Raw genomic sequence first — 22,681 nt, forward strand, 5'->3', positions numbered from 1 at the left:
CGAGTTGATCAATTAATCGATCATGATTTTTTGAGTCGTAACTGTACATTTTATTAAATTCGTGCCTAATTTTAATGTCTAATCACGGGATTAATCAAATCTTATCTTGCTCGCAAATAATAAATTTAATAGTCTCGAGTAGTCTCAAATCAATAATATTTAGTTCGAAACAAGAACGGAACCAAAGAATTTATAATCTAACTATAATTACAAAACTAAATAATTATCAACATTTTGATTATTGCCAGGAACGGAAACCGTAGTAATTATTCTGAGCGAAGCGAAAAAAAAGATACAACCAAAATTTGTGATTTCATTGGCTAACGATCACGTGACTGACAGAGAAACACGCAAATTTTTATATTGCGTACACATATGTAGTCCTTCGCTTCGCTCCGGAGTCTCCGGACAATAACTCAGTATTTTATAGAGAATTATAAGTTAGAGGATGCAAATATTTAACATGAAATTAAATATAATTCAATATATTTGTTTTAAACCCAATAAATTTTATTGATATCAAAAAGAAAAAAAAAAACGGACAAAACAAAACAAATATAAATTCAAATTTTAAATAATTCAAAAATATCAAAACTTATTGTCCAAGAAAGGATATTTTCAATTAATAGATATTTAGATGTTAATACTACTAGTATTTATTGACTTGATTTTTCTGAAAATGAGTTATCTGAAAATCTTTGCGAATGTACTTGATATAAAATTTTTTGATCTTGAATAATAACTTTCTCTATATCTGAACACATTATTCTGACTACGCTTTGCTTCATCTTTAATTTTTTTTAGAGTATGACCATTAATTGGTAAATTGTACAATTGCTGTTCAAGCTTGGCTATATCGTTTGGTGATATTGTAGGCATGGATGGATCATTAGTTTCAATTGCTTTTTTAATAACCTCAATTTGTTCCAAATAACTTCTTTTTGTAGCTTCAAGTCCCTTGAGAATTTCGTCATCATAGCGATTAGGATCGGCACTCTTCTTAATTTTTTCTTCGTTTATGAAATGATCCAGATAGTCCGCATATGCATCATTAAAAGCGGCAATTGCATTTTGTCTTAAAAATTGTGCAAACTTTAAGCTAATTTCATTTATTGTATGCTGTTCTGTTTGCAGTTGATTTACCCTTTCTTGATAATCCTCTATAATTGCTTTTTTGGTTTCTTGATCTGATTTCTTTTTTGAAATCTGCAACTCTACATTTTGGTCGACAATTTTTTTTACTACTTTTACATTCTCGTATGTAATATGCATATGCTTATCCCATTTACAGTCACATAAATTGCATATTCCTACTGGATTCATAGCAGCGCATCCTCTTAGTGCTGGGGTGTTTACTTCATTGCATGTAATACCGTCTAAATAACAATGGTCGTGACAGTGTGTTACATAATTTACCTTGCTAATATTAGTTTGTTCAATTTGCAATGATTCGACACAACTAATGCTGGTACATACGGTTCTTGGATACCCTAATGTTACCGGTTCGAGATCTATTTGTGGAATATATAGATTTTCTTTAAGCTCTTCTATAGTCTTAGCAGAATTTTTTATTTCATTTTGTTGTTCCTTGATTAACTTAATATTTGTTTGAATAAGTTGTCCTATCTCTGCGAGTGGTTTAGAAAGAAGGACTACTATATTTCTAGAGCTATTTAGCGACAGAGTATCTTTTACCTCATGAGGTTGGCGTGTCACAAGATACTGAATAAGTCTTAATGATTCTTCCACAGACTTTTTCCAACTTTCTGCAAAGTTTTGTTCATCTGCATCCGTAAATGATATATTTTTCTTTATTGCTGCTAGAAATCTAAATGATTCGTTATCAAAACAATATATAGTATCATGATTGACCTTTATTTCAACGCTAGATCGTTCTTTGAGGTCTCCAAGTTGTTTTCTAAGTGGTGGTAATGTATCTCCTGGACGGTAGAAAGTTCCTCTAGCATTTGTAAAGCAGAAAACAATATTATCCTTTGCATTTCTATGAAGGTGTGATAACAATTCTTGTATGCAGAACCTAAATACTACGGTTAATCGAGCATTATTAGGCTTGAGAAGGATACATATTCCATTTATATACCGGTGATGACTAATATATTTCAGAATATTTTCAAAATTTTTCTTGTCTTGGTCTAATCCTCTAGTATCTCCTATTCCAGGAGTATCAATCAATCTTATGAGTTTGTTTTCAGCTGCATAGAAGACATAACTATTACATTCTTGAGTTGATGACATTCCTACATTTTCTACTTGCTCATTTGGATCATCATTGCCTATTTTTATTGTTTGAGTATCATAATTTTCATCTGTTAATGTAAACTTAGATGATATTAGAACTTCCATATTTCCAGATTTTGCTTCTTTTAATGTATCGAATCTCAGATAATTTACAAAAGCATTTATGAACGTGGATTTTCCTACGCCAGTCTCACCAAGTAATAATATATTTATTTCTTCTGGAGGCTCCGACGGTAGCAGTGTGGTAAGTGTGTTGAATTCAAAAGATAGAAATCCTTCATTATGATCAGGACCATTGCATTTGAATTTGCAATTGCCGATACTACTTTCACCACATCCACAGTACAAATGCCAGTTATATCCATATTCAACGTCATGCTGACATTTGAAACATCTCCAATTACAAAATGTAGAACAATTAGCTTGGGGACAAGGTATTAGTAATCGCGCCTTCTCAAGAGGATTATTTTTTGGTTTGAAATGTGGCTGAGGATCAAATTTAATAAGATTTGATGTAAATAACATTTTATTAGCATTGTAATAATCATCACTTTCTAATTTTCCATTAACATAATGATGAATTACTGGATAACCAGGACCTTTTATTTTGGGACATATTTCAGGGTCAGCTACAAAGAACTTACTCGATTTCTCATTTAAATTATATAAATCTTGAAATACATTATGCACTGGCGATGAACCATCATTAATAATATTTTCATCAATAAGTATATAGACATGGCCTTTTGAATTCTTACGCAGAATATTATCAATAGTAGAAATCTTGCCGAGATACTCTACATTTTTTTCTTTAAGAGTAAGTACCAAGTCAGCCCTTCTCGATAATGATTGGTATTGATCAATGAACGTCGTAATAGAACTCTCGGATAAGACACCTTTCTGAAATTTCATCATTATGCTCTCAAGCTCATCAATATTACTTTTTCCAGAACGTATTTTAACTAGACTTTCCGCGAACTCCTTTCTAAATTTCGCTTCCTCCAATCTTAATTCTTGTACATGTTTGTTAATCTCATCAAAGGTCTTATAGGATATGAGATTAGAGATATATTTTGCATCATTAAATAAATCATTGAGCCTTTGTTTTGATTCGAATAAATTATCAAAAACTTGATCTACTTTTAGAATAATTTCTTCACTTGGTTCCATTATTAAACTATTAACTGTGGTATTTATAGTAAGTTGCCTCGCAAGTTCTGACAATGGATAGAGAGTATATTCAATTGGAAATCCTTTCCCATTATTAGATTGTTTGGCGTATGAAGGAAACTCTTTCATGATTTTCCTTGCTTCATCAAAGGATTGAGAAAATTTCTTATTATGCGGTACAGCATCTCCGAAAAGCTTTATAGCGAAACGTTTCATAAGTTTAAGTTGATTCTTTTCAGCGTCTACGTCACCATTCCCAGTAATAGAAAGAGATAATTTTTCAAAATAAGACTTTAACGCTTCTTTAACTTGATGCTTGTCCGATTCCTTCATGTTTTTACATTCATATGATGCAATCATAGTAGCTCCCCATTTTATTCCTATCACGACGTGAGTAGCATCTGTGTTACTAAATCCGTCAGTAGAAATGCATGCTTTAACATCATCACGACAAATATTTAAATTTTCTTCAAATGAAGTCATTCTATATATTAGATTGCCTTTTACAGTTTTAGAACCATCCTCTACATCGCTTAAATATTTTCCTGAACCCTCTAAAGCAAACAGTCCCGCGAGAACGCTTAATTTTAGCTCAGCTTCAACGTCTAATTTGTCGAACTTTTCCTTATATAGATCATCATATTCATATAATAATTCACTGTTGGGTATGTCAACTCCGTTTATGGAATCATTTGGAATCTTCGTTTTAAATATCGTAGTACCGCAGAACGTATCCCTTGTGCCATTATATAGAGACCCAATAAATGCGGCTCTACCTAGTGATTTTCGTTTTAAAATTTTATTAGCAGTGTCTGTCATTAGAAAGCTTAATTGCAATACAGAGTATTAAAAATTAAGTCTTTTTAAAGGTTTTTTTCGTTCAGTACATCTTATAACTTAAACACTCGCACAAATCTCCTATTACGGAAATATCCTTCCAAATCAAAAATTATTGCCTTTTTGAGAAACAATTACGAATTTTTAAAAGGCCAATCTTTGTTGTAACACGAAGTAACATGTGAATTGTTCATTTGTACTAATAATAATATCTATTTTAATCGAACAAGCTAAGATATTGACAATATTAACTTATTTTTTTGATTGTTTGATTGTTTGAAATTTTTTTTTTTTTTTTGTTTAGTGATTGTCCTATTACCAATCGGAATTATGGTTTAGCCGGCTAATCAAAAAAAAAAGAAAAAAAATTCATTCTGGATAATTCAGTTAATATCTTTTTGAAAATTCAGTATTTATTTAATTTTAATGAGTATACATTGTCTTCTTGTTTGTTGTATTCGAGACATATAAAATTTTATAAATTAATTTTATTAGTAATAAGTCGATTCAATGGATATGTAATAACACATTTCCGGAAAGTATGTGTCACTTGTGTCATGCAAACAGCCTGCCTTATTTGTAATGATTTTTCAATTTCACCTCCTTTCACTTTAATTATTTTGGTAAGATATTTGGGTTGATTTTTTTGTTATCCAGAAAAATGCCTAGTATTTACTATTTGTGTAAAATATTTTTTTTTTAAAACAAAAGCGTCCCGTGTTAAACAGGAATTATAAGCAAACAATTGAATTTAATTGTCGATATCGTAGTCATCACAGCTGGTATTTTTTATATTTTTTATGTTTGGAATTGTCGCAACTGACAATTGCACTAACTACGAAATGTAAATAAAAATTTAAAATATTATAATAAGTAGTACAACAGCAACTTGTTTGAAGTCAAAGTTATTGTATTACAGCATGCTTAATGAATACAATGTATTGTGCATCATAATATAAAAATTTTTTTATGATTATTCTCCTTATGATTATAATTTCTTGTATTCATATCTGTCAGATGTGGAGATGGTCGGTTCTTCCGGTTAGGACCCGAGCAATACATAAAAAAGTTAAACAATAAAGAATTTGTTTAGCCTTATAAAAAAGAATGTCCGGGAATTGTCATCGAAAGTGTCCGGAAAATGTCCATGTGTCCGGAAAATCAAAAATGTAGGGTAATTGCAGTATTCCATACGCCGAGACATTTTGAATTTCCGGAAAATATCCATAAAATGTCTAGGAGCTGGTGTCCAGAAAGTGTCTGGAATATTGCAATTTTCCGGACATTTTCGATGACAATTTCCGGCGGATATTCTTTTTTTATAGAGTAGATTAACATGTAGATCATTCCTTTTTTTTGGATAATGCCAGGCGGCATTGGGCCCTGATAGTAAATGAGCTTGTTATCATAACTCTAAACTAACCCTAAATCTCGCGCCCAACGCAACTATTAAACAACTTTAAAATTTTGATTGGTTTTTTTATTGCTTTGTTGTTGCAATCACTTGCAAGTATATATTAAATGCCGGTTCCAAATAGAAGCGGAACTGGAACTGCTGCAGATTGGTTCTCCCACCGAAGCTATTATGTAATTATATCAAAAACCGAAAAAAAATTTAATCCTTTCAGACAAGGACAATACATATTATACCTTAAATTCGCATGCGTACCTTTTCAGGGCATTTTCAATGAAACTCTTTCATGGAAAAATCATATGTTCCGTTCTTATGGTTTCTTGGTAAGTTTGATTTTATTTTTTCTATTTATTTGTATTTTGTATCTTTAGCCATGATTTCACTTTGACTTAGATATTCTTTATAGATTATGCAAATTATTCTCAATTTTTTTCGTTAACTTTGTATCTTTTTTTGGTTGATCTTTGTTCTTGTATCATTTTTTTGATTTTAATCTTTAACTAATTTCTTTGGATTCACTATTTTGCTTGCATCGATAAGTTACTTTATTTTGGATTTGTTTTATTGTTTTATTGTATATTGTCAACATTTGACTTTTAATCATTGAATGATTGATGTTGTTTGTTATAGAGATGCGATCCGAAATCCGGATAATCCGCCTTAAATCCGATCCGAACTCAGATAACGGATAATTTTCTTGATGCACCATCAATCCGGATTAATCTATCAGATAATCCGCTATCCGTTATTTATACGTTTGTATATAGTTGTATATAGTCGTTAGTGTAAGTTAATAACTTAATGTTTACTATAAAGACTTAAAGTATTAATATATTATCGAAATAATAAAACTGCTATAATTTACGATAGATAATATAAATATTTTTTAATAAATACAGTATGATAAGGCCGGACCAAACAAATAGTTCGTTTAACATAACCCAAATTTTTGACACTTTAAACTTATTATAACATGTATTAATTTATCTTAAAATAATTTGAAAGGTTATCGATGAGATATTATTTGATAATTTAATATGAGCTAAAACATCAATTATTCTTTTTTGTTTGAAGTTAAAGTTCTCTATAAAAATGAAGAACGGTGACATAGAATAGTCATATGTGCACGAAATATTTTTACATTTGGATGCTCCCAACTTCAATAGTAACATCATAATATTCATTATTTTCCAAAATTTCAATATAGGTTTGACTTTGAAAAAATTGAATAGACATTTTTAGATAAAAATTCAAAAAAAAAAAAATTTTTTTTAACCGTATGATCGGGCTTAAATTACATTTGTGCCACTGTTACCACCGGTTTATGACGATTGGTTAGGTAGTAACAGAAAGATAAATAAGGATCGATTAACAATCGGTACGTTAAATAGCAAGTGGTAAAGTAAATCGGAATATATATGGTGATGTAATTAGAACGTGTATATGTTAAGACTGTTAAGTAGCTGATAATCGGAAATAAGTCGTGTATAAACGAATAAACGATGTATAATAAAAAGTTAACAATTGATAATGAACACTGCGATAAAATGGGACGAGTCGTTTATCTATAAAAAATCGGAAACAAATCGGCAGGGTTTATTTATACTTACAGCTGATTTCATAATGTACGGGACACTTAGCAAATTTTAAAGAACTCGGAAATATTCGGTAAAGCTCAAAAAAGATAAAATTATACCACCATTCTCGGAATTGTACTCCAAAATTAGCGTATAATTTTTATTTTATATCAAGCTTTACCGAATATTTCCGAGTTCTTTAAAATTTGCTAAGTGTCCCGACCTTTTTGAAATCAGCTGTAAAAGTACAATATTACTGCTTCTGTCGGCGCTCTGTAATATTCGTACATCTATCTCTTTATAAAATAAAACCAAGCACACTCTTTTTAAACCCTCCACAAATCGGCCCTTTATATATCGTTCAAAATTCAGTACGAATTCGCCTATCGAATAAATTCGCCATCCGGCCAAACTCGCCGATCCGAAGATTTTGTCTAGTTAAGCCACTTCTATCTTAGCCACCCACCTCTAAGCCCTCTAAGCCCCGATTCTACGTAACCTATAAAATAAACTATATATACTATAAAATAAACTAAATAAACTACAGTATATAAAATATACTATAAATATAAATAAAATTATAGAAAAATAAAAAAAATATCCCGTATCATCACCAATATTGCGTACAAGTATTACAAATATACTAGCAGATCGGAAAAAAACAGTATATGTTTCGATTGTTTCGTCAATACACATCAAGTTGATGGATGGAATCATTTTCAGAAGTAATAAAGTAATAATTTTTTTTTTATTTTGCAATTAAATGAAGAACTGGTCCATATATTTATAATGTGACGATAAATTTAACTATATTCGTTAGGTTTTTTTCAGACTTCAATAAAATAATACACAAAGTATCAAATATATTTTATATTAACCACATTATATTACACTCCCTAAAATCAGTTTTTTTTTTTGAGGATTGAAAAGAATTTTTAAGCCTTTTTTTTTAAAAAAAAAATTTCACATAGTTACTCTATTAAAAGTAAATGAAAATAAAAGTTAACGTTATTTAGCATATTAAAAGCTTTTGCTATTTGAGAATTCTTATTATATTAAATGATTATAAAATGATTGAGCATGTTATTATTAAATAACATCGTACTTACTTTATCATAATTTTTTTTTTTGTATAATTTTGATTTAATAAATATAACTTGATATTACAAACGGTGATGATGGTAGCGATTTCCCTTCAGAAAGAATTTATTCACAGTTATCAGATTTAAATTGAATCATGTAATGGTTTCTTAAACAAAAAATGTCATAAATGTCATGTATTATAAATAAGTAAAGCTCACAAAAGCTTTGATAAATATTATTAATGATCGATTTATTTTTTTTTCTTTGACTTATCATTATCAAATAAAAAATTAAGGTTATATTTATATAATTCGTTCATTGATGTTGTAAAAATTTTGTAATAATTAAATCATTTCATCAAAGAATTCTATAGACATAATAGTAATAGTTCATAAACCACATAATTATGTAGTACAATAAAATGTTGTATGATTATTAATCTACTCCATAAAGTATATATTGTTAGTATGGATGTTTTTCATTAGAAATGGAAATTATCTTCCATTTCCGATCTAAATTTTTTCTCTCTTCGTAGAAATGAAGTTTTTTTGAAAATTTTTTAGAATTTTTTCAAAATAAAATAGAAATCACTTTCCATACATATTTTATTCTGACAGGCTCCGGCGAAAATATGACGATCAGTTTTAATAAAGATTGATTCAAAAAATCATTGATTTCTTGTCCCCTAATTTCATGAAATTTGCGCTAATCAATCTATTCACACATTAAAATATTATTTCTCAAAAATTGCTTGTTTTCATAAGTTTCAACTACTCCTTTACATAAAGTTACTTAGGCAACGAATCATCATTTATATTATATTGTAGTTTAGGATGAAACCGATGTAGTGGCTCAGCTATACGTAATATTGTGATAAATTGATAAAGTTACAATATTGCGAACTCAAATAATAGCAAGAATATGGCTTAAATTTTTTTTCTTTTACATGACGCGACCAATATAGTTGTCCGATTACTATTTTTGTTGAAAAAAAAGTTTTACCACAAAAGACATATTGATCATATGATCATGTGCAAAATTAGAGTAATATGATTATTAACTCTGAAAGTTTACGTCTGTTTGTAGGTTTTAAAAGTTAAGTAAATAAGTAAATAAATTGTCAAAAAAAGGAATATTGTGATTTTGGCGTCGAGTATTTGGAAATTTTTTTTTTTCAATATAAGATTGAGAACAACATATGTATTTTATTGTCATTAGAAATCTCTTTTATTTACACGTTCAACGCGTACAACACGTCTGCATTTTTACACGTTTATTTTTTTTCGTGGCTTTTTAATTGATTATGTATTATTTAATCATTATTATACATCCGCAAGAGTCGATATCATGTATACTTATTAAGCTTGTACAACAAAAAAAATATATTTATATAATCATTTTTCTTTTTTTTATCACACATCTCTCATTCCTCTATCCTTCGGGAGAAAGGTATCCTAACTTTAACAATTTTTTTCACGCAATAAGTAGGTGTCTTTAGGTAACCATCTAATCCAAGGTTAGGGGCAACATATATTAAACAGGCAAAAAAAAAAATTGATGTAAAAAAAGTGCGGGACTGCCTTCAGAAAACAAAGAGGTAACGAACGAGTTTCTCCTGGAAACTTGTTTTGTTGTTGTAAGTAAAAACCATAGGACAAATAGGATTTAAAGTTGCCAACCCATTTCTAATTTTTATATACAGGCGATCGGATTGGTTTGTTATCCGATATATCAAGTTATCCTCAAAAAACCTTATATGAAAAATTATGTTAGGATCTGGTGTATCAAGATATACAGAAAAATAGAACTATTCTCAAACTTTGATTAAAATATTAAAATAATAAAAAAAAAATGGTAAAATTGTATGCAATATTTATTTATAAAGAATTTCGGTATAAAATGATTAGTTTTAATAATGATTCTATCGCTATAAATTTATTTTTTTTTTTAGCAGATCAATGTCTTTTATTGGATCTTCAAGAACGAGCAAAAATTAGAATTTTAAACGAATTAACTTTAAATAATGAAGCAGTTTTAAATTTTATGTAAAAAAATTTACCAAGTGTAAAAGAAATTTTGACTGAATTTTTCAAAATTAACAAAAGGTTTTTTAAATAATTGAATATGATATAAAATAAATTATATCAAATTAGTTTTCTTGCTATAATAAAAAGAATTAAAAAAAGTTTTATAATGTATTTAAATTTTAATATAGGGAAAAAATAATAACCCAGTTGTCTTCTGCCGAGCATCAAACAGTAGGAATAGGACAAGTTCTTGTTGAGCGATCTGAGTCTGTTCGTGAGTTATTATCCATAAAAGGCTTATTTTTAACCAGAAATGTTGAATCGGAAATTATAATAGAAGCTTTGTTGTACATCCTGGATTCCTGGTACTCATATTGATAACAGTAATATTCTGGGGTATTTTCATTTCGCACTTAATTTTCTTTTTTTAATCGTTAAATTTATGTCTTTTTTAATGTAGGTTCTGGATATCGTTATGCAATTAGAAAATGTTTACTTCAAATTGGAGAATTGATAATTGAAGCTATTTTTGATAACATTGAATATAATGAAAGCGACATTTCTAAATCACATTGTCCTGAACATATTCCAAAGGATCTTATAGACGCATAGAAAGAACAATTATTTAAAGTTCAACGGTTTGATAATTGTTCTCTCCAAGTAATTTCGTCTGGGCTTACATCAGGCTGTAAAAAAAATACATAATAGCAATCATCAGCTTCAAGAAGTAATATTCGCCAAAATATTATTATTTGTACTAAAAAATAGGGCTATAATAATTTTTTATTTCAAACTTACTTGATAAGTCTTGAAGTTTTGAGACATTTTTTTTTTTTGGTATTTTTAGATCAATAATCCAAACGAGCTCTTTTATAACTTTTGAAAATCTTCGTGGCTTGTCAATAGAAAATGTTACTTCCCGGAATTTATAGCCTCAAATTACAGAAATTACGGATAAAATTAATTTTGGGCAGAATTAAAAACATTCTCCCGCATGGCGCAGTGATGATCACTGCGTCAATAAAGTTATAGTAAATTTCCTTGGTTTAAAGAAAGTAAGATAGGCTTATTATTGGTGTGGGCTGTGTTATCACAAAGTACAAAAAAAATTTGGACAAATTAAATTTGGAAGGAAATGTGAAAAAGTTTTACCATCTTTGATGCTGATGTGACTTTTAATATGACTTTGCCATGACTTAGCCAAGTTTTTTTTTTTTATGACACAGCCTTCTGTAACAAAGCATTTATATATAAATATAACTGTTTCACAATTATTGTTGCACTAGTATTCTTAACATTGGTGTACTCATACTATTAAATTTAAAATTTAAATACATTTAAATCTTACAAGTTACTCTGAAAGATTTGAACAAACATGAGAAGGAATAGAAGAAATGTGAAAAGTTTTACCATCTCTGATGCTAATGTTACTTTAATGTGGCTTTGCCATGACTTTGCCAGGTTTTTTTTTCTTATGACACAGCCTTCTGTAACAAAGCATTTTACATATAAATGCAACTGTTTCACAACTAATGTTGTACTAGCATTCTTAACATTGGTGTACTCATACTATTAAATTTATTAAATTTTAAAATTTAAAATACATTTAAAATTTTACAAGTTACTCTGTAAGATTTGAACAAACAAACATGAAAAGTAATAGAAGGAATGTGAAAAGTATTACCATCTCTGATGCTGATGTGGCTTTGTCATGACTTTGCCAAGCTTTTCACAGCCTTCTGTAGCAAAGCATTTTAAAGGGTAAATAAACCAAGCATTTAAGGGGTAAATAAACAAAGCATTTTAAAAAGTAATAAATAAAGAATTTCTTTTAAATGCAATGTCAGCACAGACTTTGTTTTTTATTACATATAAAAACAACTGTTTCACAGCTTATTTTTCTTTTCACATTCTTCCCTTCTGCATATTTTTTAATGTTTTATGACTTACTTAAAGTAGAACCAGAATATACATTTAATAATTTGTTAAAGTTGTTAACAAAAATAGTTTTACAAAAAGAAAATATTGGATACAAAATTACTGGAAAAATCAAAACTGCCAATTAATATAACATGAATATATTACAAATAGTTAAAAGATAATTAAGATAATTAAAAGTTTAGTATCATACTACATTTTTATAAGAATGAAAACAGCTTATAATAAGAGAAATATAGGAATTTATTAAAAAAAAAATATTTCAATACATGTTTGTACATTTACTTACCTGAAATAAATAATATAAAACAGTAATGAGAAAATACAGATTTTTTAAAAGAAAATTAATACTTCTCTAATAATAGATAGAAACAAATATTTAATACAAACTATTATGCCGATATTTATGAACCATTCAAAATTATTGATAGTATTATGAATTTCATTTGAAATGGAATGACAATAAAGTTTTATTTGGGACCATTAAACTTTGCAAATTGGCTAAAGGTATAATATTACAGATTATTAGCTAGTACTGTAATGGTAGGAAGTAAGATAATTTGATAAATAAATATGATAAATTTGTGGACATGACTACTGCCAGTACTTGACAAACTTATATATTTACAAATTTCCTGATGTGATCTGTTATCAAACAATAGAATAGATAGTTCTGGGAAGTGTACAAGCTTAACATTGTTCAGCACCATCAGTCTGATGATTAATGTAGTTTCAGAGCCATATTATTAATAGTGAATCCATGATAGTGATAGATGACTGGAAAGTTATAGCACTAGGGGTTTTCATACCATTATTAAAAAAAAAAAAAAATTAGATTGTTGAATATTAGAAGTGCTGATAGTATTGACAATATAATGATACTAATTACACCAAACTATCAGGTTTTTAGTATTAAAAGAATATGCCTGGGATTAAGTATCTTTTCTGAAGATACAAAGTTAAAAGATATTTTTATGGATTAGTGGTCTCAAAGTGAAAATGCATGTAATACATGTGTAAATATGTATTTATATATTTATGACATAGTCTCTAAAAAAATGAGTAAAATTAATGAACTGGAAGAGAAGAGCTATTCATTATTTTTAAATTCAGAAAATGAAGAAGCCCACTTAGTTGGAGAGACACTAGAATTTAAAGTTGGCGCAGAGTTATATTGTCAAGTGACAACATCAACAATACTAATTATACAAACATAGTTCATTTCACTAAAGAACCATATATCATTAATGTTGATATGGAGAACAACATATTGCTTACTCTATATTACAAGTTTAAAAATAAGATATTAACTTCTATTGACTCATACATAAAGATTAATATTACCTATACCTTGAATGTTTTTTGCAATAAGTGGCAATGTTCAAAGACAATCTTATCTATATCACTCAAATTGTATTGTGTTATAATTGAGAATTTTCATCTTGCAATATAATTTATCACATCATCATAATAAGACAATTATATTCATAATAGTACTTTAGACTTTTAATTTAGTATGCAAGTTATTCAACAAAATTATTATAATAATAATTGGCTAAATAGTTAGATATCTATACAGGACATGTAAAAACCTAATGGCATATATTTTAGCAACTATCACGTTGTAATTATATAGATATATTATATTATTAAAAATCAAACAAGCCCTGGACTACAACAACTGCATTTGGTATAGTTCTCTATAATATATAGAAAATTCTTCATTTTATAGTACAAATATTTACATAATACTATATTAAGCTTTTGGAATAGTTAGATCAAATAAGCTACTTTAAAAGACACTAAATATTAAATATTCATAGACTTTGATACAACAATTTTGTAAACAGCAATAGATACAATTTGACAATGTATTGGTAAATTTATATAGATGTGGCAAATTCTGCCATAATATCAAATAATCAGGGCTGCTTATTTAAATTTTATATATAACAAGAATCACTTCCCAATAATATGAAAGAAGAGATTGGGCGAAATTTAAGAGCATTAGGATTGTTTTTTGAAACCTCCGTCTATCTTATGCTAACTCTTCAAAAACACACTAATGATGAATTTTAAATGATCTTTGTGAATTATTTATTTTTAAATAAAATAAATGTTTCAGCAAAACATATAAAAGAGGCTCATTTACTCTTGCATCACTCATTTATTCAATTTTATTTATAGAAATTCATTCATTCTTCTATTCATTTTTTATTCAATTTTAAAAACAATAAATATGATTATAAATATCATGACTATCTTGTACATATTAACTGTTTTTGATGAAATTATCAACAGTGGTACTCTACAGAAAGGTACAGCTATTTCTCAAATATATACAAATACTCAAATTATTTAACTTCAGCTAATTCTGATTCAAGTGATGACATTTAAACAGCACCATTCAAGAAAGAGAATATGTATCTAATAACAGAAAATTTTCTGTCTTACAAGATGATTTAATTAACGTGACAATTATATCCAATGTACACATTCCTTTTGATAAAGAAGATATACCTATCATGAAATCAACTGTCAATTTGTAGGAAACAATAAATTATTTGCAATTAACAGATGTTGGTTACACTTTGCAAATTCAAGTGAAACCATATTTATCAAAAGGGCAATTTAATCCATTCTCAGTAAATTAACTTACCCAGTGAATGAAAGATTTAAAAATGCTTAACAAAAGCTAAAAAAATTCAACAGTTCACACAACAGGACTATTTTTCCTCACAGATGAACAACTATACTGTGAAATATTGGAATTTCAATTTATTATGGGTAAAATTGAATCAGAGAGTATTATATCCATTCCATTGAAGAATGAAACAGACACAACTCCATTTTCTTCTAAGACTAAATCTACTATAGAATGAAGAATCAACCATATACATCAAATTTAGAAACAAAAATGTCTCCATTATTACCATTAGCTAATACTTCAAAGAAGGATCATAGAAAACATAAGACTTATACAACAAAAATATCAGAAATTTCAAAATCTTTGCTGTCTCAGAAACAACATATTGAAAATTATTGATAATGATCAAGAAATAAATAATTGTAGATATTGGCAAAATATTGAAGAAGGCAATGAAAAGTTGATGCACCAGAAAATATTCCAAACAAAAAAAAAAGACCAAAAGAAAAAGAAAATAAAATTAATTTTAATTATTGAACATTGTTGATGGAGAATTTAGGGCAAAAAATGAATATTTTTAAAATCACATGAGAATATGAAATGTGATCTTCCTATTTCAGTTGCCTTAAGGTGTAATGAATTTGCTAATAACTTCAATAAGATTGATAATCTGAATACACTCAAAAATATTATAAAATAATAACAAATGGAAAAAAAGAGTGTTTCAATTAATAAATCATATATTACAATTAACTTAGCTATTATCATTATTCCAATTATGTGATCCATATTTGACTCACATTGTATAATTTTTAATTAGATATAGCAGGAAAATATGGAATAATCCTGCATTTACATCCAGAAAAATATGTAGTAACCAAAGCAAAGGAACTTATATTATGGATGTAATTGTGCCTTTACTTCAGGCTACTTGGGGTTCTACTAAATAGTAATTACATCTGTTTAAGTATAGCAAAATGTCAAAGCATTGCAAGTAAGGCACGATGAAACTTTGGAAAAGATAAAGATCAGGTTTCACAATGATTTAGATCTTGACTGGAAAAATGCCTGATGTTATAATGATAATGAAATGTTTAGGAAAGTTCTTTGAGCTTGCCTTTATTGAATCTTCATGAGTTAATTGTACTGATACTAAAAAACAAGAGATTCTATAAAATTATGGAAAGAGACTTTATATATTATGACCTTTGTTGGTACTACCTGTAGACTGAAAAATAATCAATTTGTGAAATCCAGCTGCAGAATGATCTGTTAATGTGGTACTGACTTTAATTCAATAAAGAAGATAACATCAACAATTATTTGTGTTTTAACACTCATCACAGTAACTCACATTTCATGTTACTCATAACAAAACCTTTAATGATATTATATTTAGCAATTTTGGGAGTACATGCTAATGCCTTTAATTCATCCACCCAACCTTTAAAAAATTATGACAAATAACCAAATATTTTGACCAGAGATGATTTTCAGGCTGCGGCTGCGCTGAATGCTGCCCCTGAATCCCTTAAAAAATTCCCTACTAATAAGGCTCTCATTGAGGCTGTTAATATATAATCTCTTTTTAGAAACCTATGAGTCATACACTGGCAAAGTGCGTATGACTGGTTCTGGTGATGCCAAGTGTCTCATTATTCATTTCCATACTGCTGAAGCACGAATCAAAATTACGACATAAAAAATTAATGCATAACCACATTAATTTATTCTGAAATTAAAATGTTTTAATCAATTCTGTGTATTAACAGAAACACAGTGCAAACAAATTTATCTCCTTTAAAAACTCTTCTTAAACATTATTTTTAATCTTCTTTCTTCTATATATAATAATTTTATAAATAATAAATTATTTTCTTCTATAAATAGTTTTTATCACAATCAATTCTATATACACTGTGCATTTACTAATTTACTTTTTAACAATAGAATTTTTAAAACCATAGCTATTCAAAAATTTTTGCACATCCAATATGAATATTAGTTGCCCCATTTCCCTACTTTACCTTTTTACCTACCATTGATAGTAACATCTTAGGTGGTATTATTCTGCTCACCTATCATCTAATTTGATTTAACAAATCAAATCTATTTATGTAACAAAAGAATTATTTTTAAGATCAAATCATCCCAACAGATGGTAATTTCTTACCATCTTAGACAGAAATCAAAAATAAATCCAACAATCACTTCAAAGGATGAACGCCAAATTGGTTTTATAAACAAGAATAAGAGGCCATCATATCTAATTGTTCTAGACACTTACTTAAACCTCTTTCTTCACTACCCACTACCTTTATTTCATATAAGCAACCAAAAATAGTGAAAATTTTATACCATTCATTGACCAAAAAAATGAATGTTTCATGGAAAGGCTGACTCTATTCATTTTTATGCAACTGCTTTACCCAACTCTACTAATAGCTTTTGGAAAAATTTGCCTCAAACCATATTGCTTGTGATGCAGTTGATCATCACTTTTTAATCTTACTTTATATGGATCTCATATGCAATGTGAAGGATTCCAATAATTTCAAAAGGATTATTGTCTTTTCAGAGCTAAGACTAATATGAAAACTGCTGTTACTAATGCAATTTTACAACATCAGTTCTACCTGTATTATCCAGTTACTGCATGTACCCAAGAGGGACAAAGAAGTATCTTTGTTTCTGATATCCTCCTGATCACCATCAGATGCTAGTGCAATTTATGATAAAACCATTGAACAATTTAATGAAATCAAATGTGTTTCCATCCTTTATACAAAAATTTTTTTCAAAATTTTGGTCAATAGATTAAGTGAAATCTTGACAAAAAAAAAAGTTTTATGCAATACAAATTATACAGCTTTGAAGAATGAAGTACTTTCAAACTTTTAAAATTGTACAAGGAATAATAGAAGATGCAAATAAATATAAGAAAGAAGCATAAATTCTTCTAATGGATATATCTAAAGTATATGATTCTGTCAGTACAACAATGCTAGAAAAAAGTCTAAATGAATAAATTTATCTGACAACTTTATTAATTTAGTAATGAATGTTAATCTTAATAGAGTATTAATTAACAATGATATAATAGAAGAATACTATGTCCAAGATGGTATAGATCAAGGAGAAGTCTGGTCTCCAATCTTATGGAGAATATTTTATGATGCTTTGCTAATAAGATTGGAAGAAGTTAAAAAAAAAGACAGGTTATAAAATAGAAGTAGAAAAAATAATTGATAGATCAAAAAATGAAGAAGAAAAATTAGAAATAATGATCAATGCAACTGCTTTCATGAATGACACAATGTTGATAGAGAATGACAAAGAAAGTATAGATAAAATGATCAAAATATGCCATCAATTCTTTGAAATAAATGATATAAAAGCAAATGTTAGCAAATATGAATTAATTAAGATTAATTACAAAAAAGATAAATTAATAATAGAAGGCAAAGAAATAAAAAAAAGTTAATAATGAAGAAGGTAATAGATATTTAGGAATTTTTTTTAGACATGATAATAAGAGAAAAGTATATAAAGAAAAGATATATTCAATAATTAATGGCACTTGTGAAATATTTTATTGGAAAAAAACTCTTTTCGGATTTACTGCAACCAATATTTCATGATGTTACTCCTAGTCACATGTGGAGTTGTGGAGTTATGCCAAATGATCATGTGGAAAATTAGGATTTACTGCATCCAAGCTAACCTAGCCACAGCCTATCTAGCCTATTATTTCCATTATATTTAATATAAATGATATAATTATTTTATTTGATTTATTTATTATATTTATTATATTAATTATATTTATTATATTAGTTATATTTCTTATATTTATTATATCTATTATATCTATTATATCTTTATATGTAGTAACTTTTATATAAATAATGTTGGTATTTTCCTTCATTATAAATTTAGTACATTCCAATTAGTTCTTTAAGTTAACATTGTAAGTTTGATTGGATTTCAGTCATAGTTAAATATACTTAATTTCCTGACTGCAAATCATAGTTAATCTATTTAATGTATTGAATCAGTTAACAAGTGGTGATTCCTGCCAGGTAAAAGGTAAATACTGTGAATTAATAATTGATTTCTTTACTCAGACGAACTTGAGATACTTGCAGATGTAATTTCTTTTCTCAGATGTACTTGCAAATGTTTAGTCAACAATTTGAAGTTTGAAATTGCATGTTATTTTACAATTCATCAAAATTGGAATTAAAGTCACATCAAACAAAACACTGCAGAAGAAAAATAATCAATTAAAATAAAGTCCGCTGCATTCAGTGCTATCCAACAGACATTTTTTTCATAATATTATATTAGAAAAAATGGTTCACAACATTTTTTTCAATAAATTATAATCAGAAAATTTTGCTTATATACAATATCTGCCTTATACCAATCTATTGTTATTATTAAAAAAAAAAATTTAGTGAAAAATTTTGTTATACCTATAATGATCTATTGCCATTATTGAAAAAATTAGAAAATTTTATTTACACAATACCTGTCCTTTGATCTACCGAGAAAATTTTTTACATCTAAGTGATTGGCAAAATTAAATTTTTCTATTATTTGATGACTTAATTAAACACAATGAAAGTGGCACAGAAAGGCCTAAATTGCAATTTTATTCTTTTGATATTAGAGAAGCATATATGCATTATGTTTTATGCATAATTATAATTATAAAGCATAATGATAAAGCTTAAAGCATAATGCATAATGCATTATTTAATAAAATTCATTTCTCATGTTTACATTGTGCATTTCCAAAATATGCATGAATATTGGAGGACAAATTACAAATTGAGTGAAAAAGTGAATAAATTTAGAAATGATCTAATCACCTCAATCTCTTTTTTACACTAATAATGAGTTATAAATGTTTACGTTGTTCAAAAGATCAACATAGAAATTATTATATAAACCCAACTTTGTAATTTATTTTAGTAGTTCTTTTACTTTCAATGGTTCTTTTAATTTTGATAATTCTTTTATAATATTTTTATGATTTTGTATGGTTATATATTTTATATTTAATAAATAACTGTATTATAATGACATATTTTTACATAATAAAGAATAAACTTTTTTATTAAAATATAAATTTTATGATTATATGAAATGAACCAAACCTTGTAACGTTCATCAGAGTGGCAGAAGCTGTTGTTACAATGTGTAAAAAAAATTTAACTGTCATTACTATACACTTATATTAGTTTAAACCAACTTACTAATCCCAGTACAAAGCAACAGGCCGCCACTAGTTAATATTAATAATATAATGTGAACTTACTAGAATTTTTCTTTATAACTCATCTGCGTCTAAATCAACATTTGTGTTAGGTTTGATGAAGTAACAGAACCTTCAAATAAATCCTTTTGGATTTCTGCGTTATTATTAATAAAAGCCTTATATTTCTCTTTTCTGTGTTTTATCCTTTAATCCCCCATATGGATTATAATAATCATCTTGATGATCAAAAATTATTATATGTTGTCATTAGCAGATCTTCCTCTCAACTCCATTTATTAGTTAGCTTGGCAATCTGAGCACTTGTTGATTGTATTTTATCATTGTGTATGTGAAGAGTTTAATAGATTCTTTTTATTCTCATGCTTGCTTGAGAAGTTCTTGCTCTAAAAATAATAATTATATTAGGCAATTACTTACTCACCAATTCATGTTCCTTGATGATTTTTTCTCAGCAGAAGGATTGCAGTTGACTATTGCCCATTATTGAGAGAAAGATTTATGTTAGCATTTCATCAACATTTTTATTAGAAACAGCCAGTTCACTTTCTAGAACTAGCAGACCTTTATAACTGCAAATTAGAGCGTCTTAATTGAGGACTTGGAGTGAGTACCAAGCTGTCAAAGACAGTAATTCTCCTGAGCCAAGACAGGGTAGGAGTTACCCTATGTGTTTTTGTCCACCAATCTTTCTACTTCCTTTAGAAAATTTCGGGACCAGGTATTGTCAAGGTCCTGAGAGTCAAAACTTGGAGATAAAGAATCAACTATGAAATCTCTATTATGTTTGCAATACGACTTCTTGTTACATTCTTGTAAATAAGAGACCAGAACTAAGAAGTTAAATATTAATTAGAATTTGAATAAATTTTTACTAAGTCAAATTACAAGTTATAGAACTTACCAGCATATATGATACTATGGGTACCATGTTCAGACATCGTTTGTGGGAATAATGGACAAAGATTTGTTTCTTAAATTTGAAAATAGTTTGCAGCAGGTCTTGCTGTATCTAATTTATTTATTTTTTCCCATTACAAAAAAAGTATAAAACGTCTTTATATACACCTCATCTATGAATTGTGGTCATTAAATAATTTACTGCATATTTATTTATTTATGAGTGAGTGAGTGCATAAGCTATTGTGTCCAGATGTGTGTTAGATTAAGGAGGATGTTCCTTTGCTTTGGCTTCTGAAACTTAGGAGCGTCAAAATCGGCAATCCTCAGTTCTTATATAAGTTTTTTCCTAATACATGAGTACTTAACCTTCGCTTTCTTGCTGGAGGGTGTATTCATAGATGTATTATTAGCTCGCTTTTTATTTTTACTGTTAGAGGAAGCAGAGCTTTAGGTCTCTGGATTATTTTCTGCTTTCTCATTGGTCTCCTCATCTCTTGATCTGATACCTCTGGTCTTTGACTCGCCTAGTGTTGGCATTATCAATCCTACATGTTTTGCTTAAACTAATAATCAAATGAGAATATAATGATATTTTTCAAATCATTCCTTTCCAATCAAGTAGATTATATCTCCAACTATTTAATTTGAATTTTTAGTAATTTTTTATAATTATAATATTTGTTCCTTTCTATAACATTATTTAGGATCAAAACTATCTTGGCTATCACGTGAAGTAAAACTAATTTTTTGAGGAATCATGAAAAAAAAATACTCAATGTTTTCTTTTCTGTCAATCCAACTTACAAATAATAGAATGTGTTCTTTATTAATTAAAGCTGGACCAACATAATGATAACGTCTTGTTGTATAAGGTATCGAGTATTGGTTTATAGCTGATTACCAAATAAAATCATTTTGTTTGTTAGTTAAAATTAGTTCATATGGCTTAGCCTTATTTAAGTAATTTTTAGAAGATATACAGTATGATAAAATCTAATTAAAGATACAAGTTTTAAAAAAATTCTTTTGAAAATAATAAATTTCTCTTGATTCCATTTAGAGGTATCTACATCAAGGATTTTTTTTTTGTGTTAATCCCCATTTAACTAAATCTTCACAAATTTCAGAATAACTTCCAATATGATTATATGAGAGCAGATAAATTAATGAACTTAAGAGTCAAGCAATAATTTTGATTCAAAACAATTTTTACGCTATTAAAGTTATTATGTCAATAAACAATTTTAAAAATTTCGTTTAGTTCATTCATAAGAATTGCGGATAAGAATATTTTTAATAGAATTTAATTAATTAGTTTTCAAAATCAGTCATAATATTCAAAAATTTCAAATTCAGTTTTATTTATTATGATAACATGTCATGTCTATTTAATTATTAAACTGATATAAGAAAAAAAAATTAATAAAAATTGTATAATTTTTTATAAAATCCCGTTAATACAGTTACGTCATAACAATCTAAGAGTAAATATAATAAGATCTCTCTTTCTTTTAATTCGCCTATTTTTTATTTAATACTTTC

The 22,681-nt window shown here is 27.7% G+C and overlaps 4 protein-coding genes across 4 annotated transcripts; 2 read left to right on the plus strand and 2 right to left on the minus strand.

The window, feature by feature from the left end:
- Window positions 1-496: 496 nt before the first annotated feature.
- Window positions 497-4,248, minus strand: OCT59_002393 (uncharacterized protein; the record flags this gene model as incomplete). Its single annotated transcript, XM_066144471.1, has 1 exon — window positions 497-4,248. One exon carries the CDS (start codon window positions 4,246-4,248, stop codon window positions 685-687), a length of 3,564 nt encoding a protein of 1,187 aa, XP_065995631.1. The 3' UTR covers window positions 497-684.
- Window positions 4,249-4,823: 575 nt separating this feature from the next.
- OCT59_002394 (uncharacterized protein) lies at window positions 4,824-5,346 on the plus strand (the record flags this gene model as incomplete). Its single annotated transcript, XM_066144472.1, has 4 exons — window positions 4,824-4,889; window positions 4,978-5,048; window positions 5,144-5,204; window positions 5,284-5,346. The coding sequence occupies 4 exons, from the start codon at window positions 4,824-4,826 to the stop codon at window positions 5,344-5,346; spliced, it is 261 nt and encodes an 86-aa protein (XP_065995632.1).
- Window positions 5,347-10,239: 4,893 nt separating this feature from the next.
- On the plus strand, window positions 10,240-10,979 carry OCT59_002395 (uncharacterized protein; the record flags this gene model as incomplete). The annotated part of the gene is made up of 3 exons (XM_066144473.1): window positions 10,240-10,385; window positions 10,556-10,641; window positions 10,828-10,979. The coding sequence occupies 3 exons, from the start codon at window positions 10,240-10,242 to the stop codon at window positions 10,977-10,979; spliced, it is 384 nt and encodes a 127-aa protein (XP_065995633.1).
- Window positions 10,980-20,902: 9,923 nt separating this feature from the next.
- Window positions 20,903-21,177, minus strand: OCT59_002396 (uncharacterized protein; the record flags this gene model as incomplete). The annotated part of the gene is made up of 2 exons (XM_066144474.1): window positions 20,903-21,069; window positions 21,141-21,177. 2 exons carry the CDS (start codon window positions 21,175-21,177, stop codon window positions 20,903-20,905), a joined length of 204 nt encoding a protein of 67 aa, XP_065995634.1.
- Window positions 21,178-22,681: the final 1,504 nt, after the last annotated feature.

The sequence above is a fragment of the Rhizophagus irregularis genome, chromosome 10 (assembly GCF_026210795.1).
Source record: "Rhizophagus irregularis chromosome 10, complete sequence".
NCBI lineage: Eukaryota > Fungi > Glomeromycota > Glomeromycetes > Glomerales > Glomeraceae > Rhizophagus > Rhizophagus irregularis.